At 43.7% G+C, this 12,960-nt stretch overlaps 1 protein-coding gene across 1 annotated transcript; it reads right to left on the reverse strand.

The window, feature by feature from the left end:
• Positions 1-6,605: 6,605 nt before the first annotated feature.
• LOC126092661 (fork head domain transcription factor slp2-like) lies at positions 6,606-12,236 on the reverse strand. The gene has a single exon (XM_049908383.1). It carries the CDS (start codon positions 11,663-11,665, stop codon positions 10,373-10,375), a length of 1,293 nt encoding a protein of 430 aa, XP_049764340.1. The 5' UTR covers positions 11,666-12,236; the 3' UTR covers positions 6,606-10,372.
• Positions 12,237-12,960: the final 724 nt, after the last annotated feature.

The raw sequence follows: 12,960 nt of genomic DNA on the forward strand, positions 1-12,960 counted from the left end.
GTCCTTAGGTTAGTTAGGTTTAAGTATTTCTAAGTTCTAGGGGACTTATGACCTAAGATGTTGAGTCCCATAGTGCTCAGAGCCATTTGAACCATTTTTGATGCCTCCATTGTGAGCGAATAAGGAAGCGAGACTCTTTAAATGGAATACATGAGCAATTTTGTAACGAATTTGGCGGAAGTATTAAGAAACACTGGAAGCAAAGAGTAGAATGTTATGCTTAAGCTAGCAGAAATAGGATATTACAGCTGTTAATGAACGAATGGAAAAGAAATAGGACCGGAAAAAAAGGGAAAATCGAAATTGTGATAGCTTGAAAAAGGTTGGGATCCTGTTCCTTCTCAATTCAAGTGTAAACTCGCTCTGTCAAAACATTTTACGCAAGTACAGCAGGCTGCAGAAAGTTCGCCGCAGAACATAGAGAACTAGGAAGCTGTTATACCTTTGATATGTGAATCCTGTCATGCTTCGCTACGCCTTGCAGCAAGATCTACCCACAATTTTCGTACTTGGAAGGAGATCGTACGAACTTCCTCTCTTCTATTTGATGCGTATGACAGGGTGTATAGGACACGTGAAGGACTTCTATATGAGTAAAGAGGAAGACACAAATTGAGTTCGAAAATTACAGGCGTGTTTGCCTTGCGTGCTTTGTTGGGCCACTCACGTGCATGGAGTCCGCAGCCGAGCGACTAAGGGCTTGGTCTCTGGATCGAATCTCGCTGTCGGTACAACAACATTTTGGGAGTGACCTGCACCAATACTCGGTGCTATACTTCGATAGGCATGATCCGCAGCGAAACTGCGTGACAGCCCAGAATCGTCTGTGAATGTAAGCCAAGTTTGTTTCGCAACAGGCACAATGGAAAAAAAAGTAATTGCTGTGTGAAAATTCGGCAGTTATTACATCAGATGTACGTCACGATAATTATTGTTTTCCATGTTTCTACGATCAGTATCATTCTGATTCGTGCAGTGCTGCACATGTCACATATACTTGTCACAAATATAGATACAATAATATAAATAAAATTACCACGCAGATTGAAAGTTCTCGTATATTCTTTTTCCGATTCCTTTCTTCATGTCAAAGATTAGGAAAATAAAAAGTGAATGACTAAATGTTGATTTCACGGTTACAATAAGTTTGTTGTTAGAATTACGTGGAAATTTAAAAAAGTACTACCTGCAACGAAATTCGGTCCAAGGACATCGCGCTTATGAAACCACTCTGCTCGCGCGGCTGCGTGCACAGTAGCGGCCCTACAAAGCGTCCAACAAAAGCACGCCTACAATTTTCGAACTAGATTTTCTCAGAAGCGATTAAGAGCTGTCTTCCTATTTACATATGTTAGTCCTAGTCGTGCCCTGCACACACTCTCAGTATGAATCAAATCGGTGAAGGGGAATTCATACGGTTTCCTTGTTAGTTATGACCCCTGCATTTTTATGTCGTTTGTGCCACAGTCATTTAACTGGGTCTGCACGTATTATTAGAAAGCGTGGCGGTTCATATCTATGCTGAGAAAATTCCTTCGTGAGATTTCTCTAGGTAAAACATTTAATAGTTTCTACATACGGCCATCTAGGAGGTAATTCGTTAATATCTCTGTTTACAACTACGTCTACACACCGCAAGCCAGGTGTAGGACAATGAGGTAACGGCATAGTGCGAGGTGTTGTTCAAAGGATGGCGTCGTATTACTGATCTATTCAGCGGTTAAACGTTTAACAGCACATACCGTATTAGTAACATCTAATCGACGCACAGAGGGGATATTGTAACTGAATATGGCAAACTTTGACATCATTATGCGAACTGATATTACTTTTTAACTACAGGGGAAGTGCAGTATAACAACTGAACGAGTGCCAGTCAACGTCGTGGACAATAATATGTCGTTGAACCCGTTGTAAAGCAATAGCCTCTCCGACGCAAATCTCAGCGTTTCGACTGATGTGTATCATTTATCGTTCCGAAACTAAGTATTATGTTTCCTATTTCCTATTAGCAGGCAGAAAGACGAAACATATATTGTATACCCCGAGCTTTTCAAAAGTTCATTTAATTTTAAAAATATCTATTTTTATTTTCCAAGCTAAGCAAAATAATTTTTCAGCGTTTGACTGAACCAAACTTCGATGTAAAAAGTAACGTGCTCGTCGGACATCTCTGCCAATAACATGGCAAATGTGAACAAGTCTACCTACTATTTTTTCTGCCCACGTTTCCCGTCAGAAGTTCGTCATCAATACACGTTCCTATGAGCAAAACGAGCATTCTTAGCTATCTGCTCAGGAACGATTGAGTGTACCCTGAAACATGACAATGAGTGTTGTGTTCCTGCGAACGGCCTCCCGCGATTCCTGTCTTGGTTTATGCAATTTGGTAGGCCAGCAGCCGTCAGCAACTCAAGGTTTCATGGTGCGGGCTCCCTGTGACTAACAGCATTTACATAAAATTTATCGGGCGAGTCGTTCTCCTTCGTGCTCGTACTGACTGCGAATTTTTGATAGTTACACAGATACGTACAGTTACTTGCGATCGAATAGTAAATACCAAGTTTGATGGTTTGGCCATTTTCCGGGAGAGTTACATAAATATTCGTTTTATAAATTGAGACGATGTTTTGTTGCAGTAATCTAATATTTATTTACGTTCCAGACGCGATTAGCCTTTTATATTAAAGCACCTTGAGTGTAATTAATCTGAAATAGCACAGCACCGCATGCAAAGCAACACTGAGGAATTTGAGAGTAATCCACTGAAGATGCCTTAATATAAAAGGCGAAACGATTCTGAAACGTAAATACGCGTAAGCTGTTTGAGTTTGTAGAACGAACAGGAAACAGTCTTTCAACAATCGTGCTCAAAAAATTATCATTTGTCTTTATTTTCCAATTGCTCTTGTTGCTACAGGATTTACGTCTACACACCCCTATGTTATTCCTAGCGCCACAAAAATGTCGTCACACGAGCAAATGCGCCATGTTCCGAAATATTTTTTGCGTTTGAATCGGTTAAAACAGAAACGAAGATAGCTTAATAACGGCTTTCGTTGCCGCTTTGTACGTGAACCAGGATGTAGGCAGAGCGCCGGAGGTACTCAAATTAAGAACGAATCGAGTCCCCAGCGTTGCGGCATGTCATTAGCCACAGCACTTGTCACCGGCTGCCTCACTGACAATGATTCCTACCACAGCCGATCCGCTGGACCGCTCAATTAGTCTGATACACAAGCTTGTTAAGTTACCGACGTAGATGAGTGTGTGTCTCCTGCGCCGAGGTTGACATGAGCAGTCTTCAAAGTTCCTGAAAACATCCTCCTTATCACTGCTTATCTACATTTACATTTCGCAAGCCGGCGTGTAGTGTGTGGCGGAGGGCACTCAGTTCACAAGAACCATTTCCCCCCTTCAGTTCCGTTCGCAGATGGTACCCAGGAAGGAAGACTCTCTACGCACGTATGGTTAAGCTCACATTGCCCTAATATTGCCATAGTGCTCATCCTACGCGATGTACTCTTGTGCTGGAGGACGTAACATGTTTCATCAGTCAATTTGAAAAGGCAAAAACGATATTAATAACTAACAACAGATGCCAGATCTACGTAGTGTAAGGTTGTCAACGAGGCCATAGTAACCTACATGCTATTCACGTAACCGATTCATCCAGTTGTCGAAAGAGTAACAAAGAAAACAGATTTACATCACAGCTAATGAAGTCAGGCACTAGCTTCAAGAAAGACTTGCTTTCACACTAAGAACGGTGTACAACACGTTCGTGTAAAACAGATGCTACGGCGAGATGCAAAGTGATTTGCAGTCTAAAAACACAATATGGTTATCTTTACATCTGGTTAAATTTGTCCACTAAGTAATGAGCGTGGACAACCTAGAGCTTTTGGAAGCCAAATATCGAATGGCAACCCTGTCTGGCGAAATGCGATACAAACGAAAATACAGAGAGATGTTTACTAACTTCGCAGTGGCGTGGTATCCTGCTACTTGCTATTGCAACCATTCATTTCCCCGTTATATCGATATCTTTAGTAGTCTTAGTATTCAGCTGTAAACAAACAGTGAGAACAGATTTAAATATAAGTCCACTGTAACTGTGAGATAAAGCGACAAGAACAATTGTTCCCAGACGTGTCAAGTTGTAACTCAAGAGAGAAATTTTGTTCATGTTCACTAAATGGAATGTGGAGGTGCAAAGATATCTTGAAGTTCAGTGCGACGATTACAGAAGTATGTAGTACTATCATGATTTTTCATACAGAATCAACTTTCTTTTTTTTTATTCCTATGTGACACGTAAATTAGTCTCTGTATATTCTTGTTTCAATTGTCTTTACGTTTTTTCTTCGATTATGTACACAATGTTTGCTGTTATTTACACTTCTTCATACCATGTTAACGCAATAGAGGGCACAGATGATAGTGTTGGCATATATCTCGCTAGTATACTGAAATGTAATTGAAAGAAAATCAAAAGAGAATTTATCATACAAAATGAAGAGCATTTGTGATGAACAGTTTTTCATTTACTTACGCAATACTTTGCTGAATAAGCAACAATAACTGGAAAACAACAGCAAAAGTTCTTATCAAGGATCTCCGCTGTAGTGACCGTTCTTGGAAAAACTGAGACAGTAAAATGAATGGAATACTTTAATAACCAAGTGCGCCTACTATCTTTCCTATAGCGCTTTTATTTCGCCAGTGCATATTTCGAAGCATACATAACAATGTGAACAGTGTTAGAAGATCTGATGTCATATCCAGCTGACACCAGCAAAATTCACAGATACGCTTTACAGATATGGTAGTGAAGATCTTTCTATAAGAAACGAAGCTCTGTTGATGAAGTTGTGTTCCAAACTGTAAACATGCGTAGTTAAAATACTAAATAGACGGAAGTTACGGTGTTTTCCACACAACGTGCACCTGTTGCCTATGACTTATTCATCTTTATTTTCTGCTCAAATTATTCTAAGGTATAATTTTTTTGTTTGTTTTTTCGACTTCAGTGTGTCCCTGTACGGTTCATCGGATTGTGATGAAAATGTAGCGAGTTTTTTTTGTGTGGGCGCCCCTGAAAGTTTCCGAGGGTAAGAAACATGTATCTCCCATGGAGGTGGGGAGTGTGAGTGAAAAGTGTGTGACAGCAGCAAAACTCAGCGATGTCTGGAGCAACTTCAGCCAAATTTTATTCGTACGTGACTCGTTGTCTGCATAATTACTTCTATAAGACAAAGGTGTGGTAGTGTGCCCATACCTCCCCTAGGGTTAGTGTGGTGGTGAGGAGCAGTTACATAAAAATATTCGCTAACGATCGGTATTAGTATTGAATCTATAGTTTTTGTTATAATTCTAAAAAAAATCATCTCAAAACACGTAATTCGAAGTTGTTTACTTCTTCACGTCTCAACTTACACTGATTAAAGTTCGAGACATAAATTCCTAGCTACATAATAATACATCTAGGACTATATTTCGTAAACAGTCCACATTAAACAACCAAGTCCAAAAGTGTGTTTTCCTTTAAAATTACTAATGAATATCAACTAGGTGCCTGGAATTAACATATTTATGTGTGTAAAATATCGTTTATGCACGTGGTATAAATTTGTAGCTTCATATCGTAGAGACTGGGAGGTGCTTACACAAGATGATCATGGTCAGAACTGAGGCCAATTAGGCTTGCAGTATATAAATTAGCAACGCTATAGTGCTAAATATTTACTGTACATATGGTAAATAAGTTGATGTTGATAAAGCCTAAGTTTTGCGTCATTCTTGGTGGCTTCCACACGATCCCATGAAGAACCTAGTGTGCCATGAATCGAGCTCCAGTAAACTGCTCTAAGAAGCCTCTCCAACAGAAATACAAATTTCTCTTACTATCTTTTACGGAGGGCTGAAATTGTAAATATTTTCCTGACTTTTGACACAGGATAATGCCCACAACATTTTTGTTTTCTTTTTTTGCACGTGATGGTGACTGCTACCTAAGCGAGGAGAATTTCTAAAAAAAAAAAAAAAAAAAAAAAAACTCGTTGCTTCACGCCGTGAGCAAACATTACTGTTATCTATTACTGTTATCTAATGTTGAATTTGTTGAATTTCCCCTGGTAGTGGAACACATGCAATTAATCGCCCTTGAAGAAAGATTATCGTCTTTTAAAAAAAAAATGTTAGAGTGAAGTAGCACGTGAAATTGACTTTAATTTATGTCAGTTAAAATAAGCAGAAAATGACATATCTTTGGGGACTGAAAAGAAGTTAATGACACCTGTTAAACCGTTTGTATAATATGTGAGAAAGCGAACATATGTACCGCGTGCGACACAGAGCTATTTTTGAAAAATCAAAAATCTCTTCATTGATGATAGCTTCCAAAAATTCCTGAAAGGCATTATGTTATACTTATCACTCCAATATTCTTGCAGGTTTCTGATGGAAATTTTATAAAACAGAAAATGCCATTTATTCGTCTTGTTACTGTTCCCATGTACCAAGCAAAATTAAAGATTTAAATGTATGTAACGTTAAGCGGGAGTTGAGAAATAAATAGACCTTGAATGCTGATTAATGTATCACATAAAGTTTATTTTTAGGAATAAAAATAATACGTTTCATTTCATCTACATAGCCGACCTGTGTGTAAATATTTGACAGGCCTATGTGCTTAATTTATTATCTGCCGTCGAAACAATCATATATACAATATACGCTAATTAAATACACAAATATACATGAAAAGTTTTTTGTACAACAAGAATGACACTAGACACACACGTTTGCAAGAGCGAAAATTGCATTAAACAATGTTCACGAACAAAAACGTAAATGAAACAGTTCCAGGAAAAATAAACATTTTAATTACGGTAAAATATTTGGTCATAGTTATCGTGTAGCATGACTGTACATATCACACAAGACCTTTTCACAAATTGTTAAAAATACATTACATCAAATTGAAAGCAAAAAAAAAAAAAAAAAATAAAAGTTAACACAGAGAAATTCATGAATTTCCTTCTCAGAATCATGTTTTACATTGCCGTAGGTGATAGATATTTTCCCTTACATGATGTTTAACAGTAGTTAATAAGATACTTTCAGTGCTTTTACAAGTAAAACGATAAATAGGCGGACATTATCGAAGTCTCGATGAGACACAAACCAAATATTATTTATGTCATGTCGTTTTATTTAGTGATAGCAACGATCTAGAGTTGAATGTTTAAAGTAAGACAACTCTTCGTAGATAAGCCGGAGTGGGACCAGATCAAGAATTAAGATTAATTTTGTGAAAAACACGTATTTAATGTCGTCTGCATCCCTGATGAGACGCGTAACTACCACAGACTGTTACAGCTACATTATCAACAGATATGTAATGAAACAATGACCTCCACTATGCGCTCTCGTCTTAAGAGGGACAAAAAAAGCAAAAACGAAACACACTGTAAAAAAGAGTTATCTAGAATTTTGGGAGGAGTGAATGACTGTTCATGCTAATAAATATATGGCGTAGTTCAGCTTATTCGCTTCTCTGCATGAGAAGCACAAATGAACTGCTAAATATGACAATGGGAAATATCCTGTCTTCCGCAAACGTCTATTTCATGACGTAACGAAAGACAGTGAGTTTACTGGATAGGGAAATAAGCACAAACAGTCAAGTAGAATATTTACAAGAGGAGGACTTAACACATAAACGTCTGTCAAACAGAACCACCTGATTGTCGTGGATGAAATAACTAATGGTTTTACAGCGTGGAGCTGAAACTTTCTTATGAAACGGATTTTACTGCACGCTTCAGAAGCGGCAAAATTTTAGGAACAAGAGTATCTTAAAGTATGATATCATACTATTACATAGGAACAATATCACGATATAATTTTAAGAATTACTTATTACGCAAAGCGTTTCGGAATATCTTCAGGATTCCAATACAAGAACACTGTGAATAATTCTTACTGTTAAATACTGCGTCGACTATTGAGCTGATTTGTTCCCAATACTGGTCCCTATGGCACCAACAGTCAACAAATATGGGCATACAACTTAAAAATATACGTAAATGTAGACACCTGATAATGGGAGGCCTCTAACAAAACGTGAAGCACTTTAAGTAATAGTGTAAATTATAATGTCAACCAATCGCTGTCCATTAAAAGCAACATGTATACTATTACACAGACCAGGCATACAAATGGTATCATCACAGGTTTCTATTCATTACCAAGTCATCTTCAGGTGATTTTAATACTTTACGTAGTAGCTAGTCCTGAGGGGGGCACACACTGTGAACACATCTGCTCTCTAATAGCTCACAATGTGAGAGCCTGTCCGGGCCTATTTAATTGATGGTTTACTATTTGGCGTAGCCTAGTTAGATCAGCTGATGATGGGAAAGTTAAGAACACTATCTTTTCATAGCATTTTTACTATGTCTATATATATTTCGTAGTCGTAGTTTTCAAAACTGACAGTGTGCATCCTCAACATCTGACCTCTACTACATAGTGGTATACGAAATAAATCACCAAAATTCTGGCATGTTGACATGACACTGAAGTCAGTTGCATAACAACTGAAGTCCTGATGATGAAATTGATACTTCTAAATGTGCACGTCGTAAAACCACTATGAAAAGAGTGGAAGCGGATATTTTTTCCAACGCATTGTTTGGCCAAGTATAGCAAGTAGGGCTAACATGAGAGATCTGACGATACCGAAAATGGTACCATTTGTGTGACCTGACACTGCATCGCTAAGACAAATACATAGAATTGTTTGCTACTGTAGTCACATTTATGAAGGATTCACTGTTACATTTTTAGAGATACAAACAACTTTCTGCGGAGGGCAACCACAGCTCACGGACATTGTGGGGAAAAAATATAAAAACTGTTAGCACTCAGTAACCATTTAAATTATCATGAAAAGTGAAGAATTATGAGGTATTTCCAAAAGCCGCATGGCTGTATGACGGTGCTTTTGTCACAACTATTTCTTTCATGTCAGTGTGGACTCATCTTGAGGTTTATAATGATTATATTTTCATAAGAGAGATGGACAATTATAGAGTCCCAGCATTCGGGATGTTATCCAAGTTAAAAGTCAAACAGCACCAGTTGGTTGTCATAACAAAATTGAGTAAATATTTTTTTCTGAGTTTATCTATGAAGTTGAAATATGAATGACAACCGTCAGTAGTAGGTGAGAGGCTGTCGTTAGATCGATGACCGTTATAGACGCTTAACTGAGTACGCTCTGATGCTGCTTCATGTCGCTAAATAACAATAATTCAGTCATCCAAGGTAGGAGGAAGGGCTCCATCGGTCGTAATTTTTTTATCTGTTTAATGCAAACATATTTCGGCCACTGTGTATCTGTGTTTAGTATAATTGTATGCGAGTCATGATGACTCATTCTAAATAAAATCGGGCATGGTACGACGTTGCCGTCACACATAACAAGAGCAGCAGCTGAAATCGATCTGCAGTAAACAGATTAAACGTGGGCGACCTCCTACGTCCGATATTATTTAAAACGATCGTGTAGCAAGCAATTCCAGATGGAAACAAAATTGAAGAATTCACTTGTTACAAAAAACTTTACAGACGCGTTTCGGGCACAACCCATCATCAAACAGTCAAAAAAAAAAAAAAAAAAAAAAAAAACTCCGCAAACAGAAATACACAATAAAGTTATTTAATAAGCTGAAGCAGTGTTCAGAGAGTGATCAGATAAGCTAATCGTACAAGGGTCGCAGACGTACTGCACGACCTTGTGTGGCAAGTCAAGCTATCAGTTGTGACTGATAGCATTCAACTGTTTTCTGACCTACACACGACTCAACAACGCGTTATCTGTGACAATCATCAGGTTATCAGACTTAGCTGATGACGTTAAAACACTAAAACACGTTTGCGACGTTTTTAGTGTTTGAACATCGTGAGCTGATTGTAAGCGTAGGGTTCCGCGACCATTGTCACAGTCAATAAAATTCTTCTGGGGCTGTGACCACATTGTTAACATCTAAAACTTACGGCGTTTCGACCGCTATTGCTATCAGCAGCTAACTTCGACAACCTGAGGAGAGTACTGTCTCAAGAATCGTGTCGTGAGTGAGACAGAAGACAGATGACTGCTATTAATTATTACTGTAAAATATGAGAACCGCTACCTCACATCCTTAAAATTAATTATATTCTAGGTAAGCTATTACAGAGGCATATTTCCGCTCTTGCAAAAAAGGGAGTCGTAATAATATGACAAAGTTTGTAACATAGCGGTGGTAAACGAAAGTCAATAAATAACGTAACAAAAATGTTAGGAGTATCACGGCTGTACCTAGCTGTGCCTGGAGGCGAGCACGGTGACGGGCTTGTAGATGGGCGCGGGCCGCGGCTCCGGGCTGGAGGCGGCCGAACAGACGGGCTGCGGGGGCGGATGCGGAGGCGGCGGCACCGGCGCCTGCGGGTGCGGGTGGTGCAGCAGCGACGGCGCCGCCAGGGAGCGCAGCGTCGCGTAGAAGTCGTGGTAGGCGGCGGCGGCGGCGTAGCGCAGCGGCGGCGCCGCCACGTGCGGGGGCGGCACGTGCGGGGGCGGCGCGTGCGGGGGCGGCGCCGCGGGCCCGTCGGCGGCCAGCAGCCGCTCCACGCTGAAGGCGGACGCTTGCAGCGGCGTCGGCTTGGCCAGCGTCGTCGCCGGCGACGCGGAGGCGGAGGAGGCGGCGGCGGCGGCGGCCGCGGCGGCGGCGGCCGGCACCAGCAAGCCTGCCCCGGCGTACGGGTAGGGGTAGCGGTGGTAGAGCGCCGCCGCGGGGCCGCAGTACAGGGCGGCGGGCGACAGCGCCCACGGCGACGCGGGTCCGCCCCCGGCTGCGGCGGCGTACGGCGACGCGGCGGCCGCCCCCGAGTAGAGCCCCGCTGCCGCCGCCGCCCCCAGCACGACGGTGCGCTTGAAGGCGGCGAGTCGCGACCGCGACGCGGCCGTCGATCGCCGGCGTAGCTTGCCCGTCGTGCCGCCGATGAAGACGTCCTCGCTGGACGGGTCGAGCATCCAGTAGTTGCCCTTGCCCGGATCGTCGTAGTGACGCGGCACCTTTACGAAGCACTTGTTGAGGCTCAGGTTGTGCCGGATCGAGTTCTGCCAGCCCTGCTTGTTCTCGCGGTAGTACGGGAAGTTCTTCATGATGAACTCGTAGATGCCGTTGAGCGTGAGCCGCTTCTCGGGGCTCTGCCGGATGGCCATCATGATGAGCGCGTTGTAGCTGTACGGCGGCTTCTCGTTCTTCTTCTTCTCCTCCGTCTGCTTGCCCGTCTCCGCCGCTGCGTCCTTGTTCGCTTCCTTGCCGGCGTCGCCCTCCTTGTCACTTGCCGCCGGGGGCGGACTGGGGGCGGCGGGAGCGTGTTGGCGGCTGCAGTCGAGGGGCGGCGGAGTCGCACCGCCTGTCACGTCCAAGTCGCTACTGCACTCCGAGTCCGAAGCCGAGAGATCGGGCGTCAGAGCGAGGCGAGGGCTGCACGGTCGACCACACGGCGACGCTGCCGTCTCTGGGAGGATGGAACTGATGCTGAAAGACGACTTTAGCGGCGTTCGGGCCATGACGGGCAGCGGTAGCGGTCCTTCCACCTTCACCATGGCTGCCGAGCCCCTACAGCCACATCCGTCTCCGGCACAGAGAGCTGGTCCCGTTTCTTGCTCCAGGGAAAATCTCGCGGATCCTCTGAACTGCCACTCGAGCGCCGAGTACTGGTGATTCAGCGTGAGCTGCGAGCCGTATGAGTCACCAATTGGTCGCCGGCGTGAATGGAGCGCTGGCTCGCGTGTCCCCAGTTAATTGACTCAGCCAGCGAAGTAGCAGCAGTACAGCACCAGAGCGGAGATCGCTACTGTATGAGAGGCCGCGACACAAATAGTTGCCTCGTGTACAGTAAGGAAGTAGTGAACGAGTCCAATCTGCCAGCACTGTGCCAAAGTCTCGAAGAAACACACGCGGAACAGCTGCTTGCCTGTAACAGTCACTCTGTTCTTAAAAAAACACACGGTAAAATGTCACAAGATTGTTCGCTGAGAGGTGCGTAACAGCTGAGACGCGACGCCCACGGCTGCTGTGTTTTGGCTGCGGAAGACCAGTCGCGCGCCGCACACTGAAGGGACGCGTGCGAGCGGAGGACGAGTGGCGGAGCTGCGTTGCTTCCTCTTCGTTCGCCCGCCGGCCTCCGTCTGTTTTCGACTCGGCCGCGCAACACAAAACGCTTGTTGGCCGGCAGCTGTGTGCAAACAAGAACTCCGGCCGACTTCCCCCCCCCTCGACCGCGCCACGGAACACAGCCAGTGCGGCGCCAGGCACCGCCCACCGGATCCCCATCGCGTCCGCCCACCGCCCAATGAGGAGCGCCGGCCGGTGGCGGCGTGGTGGGGGAAGGCGCGGCACCTCACCGCCATCGGTCGGCGGCGCGGCGAACCGCGGCGCTGTTTGCGGCGACTCGGTGTCGGCAGAGCGCAAAAGATAAAAAGAACGGAAGGGGGAGAAAAAAAGGAAGACCAGGAGCGACCGGTAGCTGTCGGGAAGGACGGGTTGCGCCCCCCTTTTCCTCCTCCCGGCGTAATAATGGTGTGGCGGCCGCTCTATTAGTCTGGAAAACCCGTTTTGTGGTTCCCGTGGCGGCTGCGGCGGAGCTAATGGGTGCCGAGGTGGGATGCTCGCGCCAGGCGCCCTTGCGGACTACAAAATATGCGCGATCGCCGGCATATCGCGTAAATCCCTGCCTAAATAGCGGCACATCAGTCTGGCGCCAGCATTTGTCACCTTTGTCAGCTCACTGCAATAAAGGATCTTCACAGTGTTTCCGCTAATAATTAGTCAGTTCAGGTGGCCTGACACCAATACTGGACATTACTATCTTTGGTACTGCTGTGACTTGGATCATCGG

This window comes from Schistocerca cancellata, chromosome 7 (assembly GCF_023864275.1).
Source record: "Schistocerca cancellata isolate TAMUIC-IGC-003103 chromosome 7, iqSchCanc2.1, whole genome shotgun sequence".
Taxonomy (NCBI): domain Eukaryota; kingdom Metazoa; phylum Arthropoda; class Insecta; order Orthoptera; family Acrididae; genus Schistocerca; species Schistocerca cancellata.

Bases quoted from the DNA above. Each gene is read 5' to 3' on its own strand.
- LOC126092661 (XM_049908383.1), bottom strand. From the start codon at position 11,665: ATGGTGAAGGTGGAAGGACCGCTACCGCTGCCCGTCATGGCCCGAACG.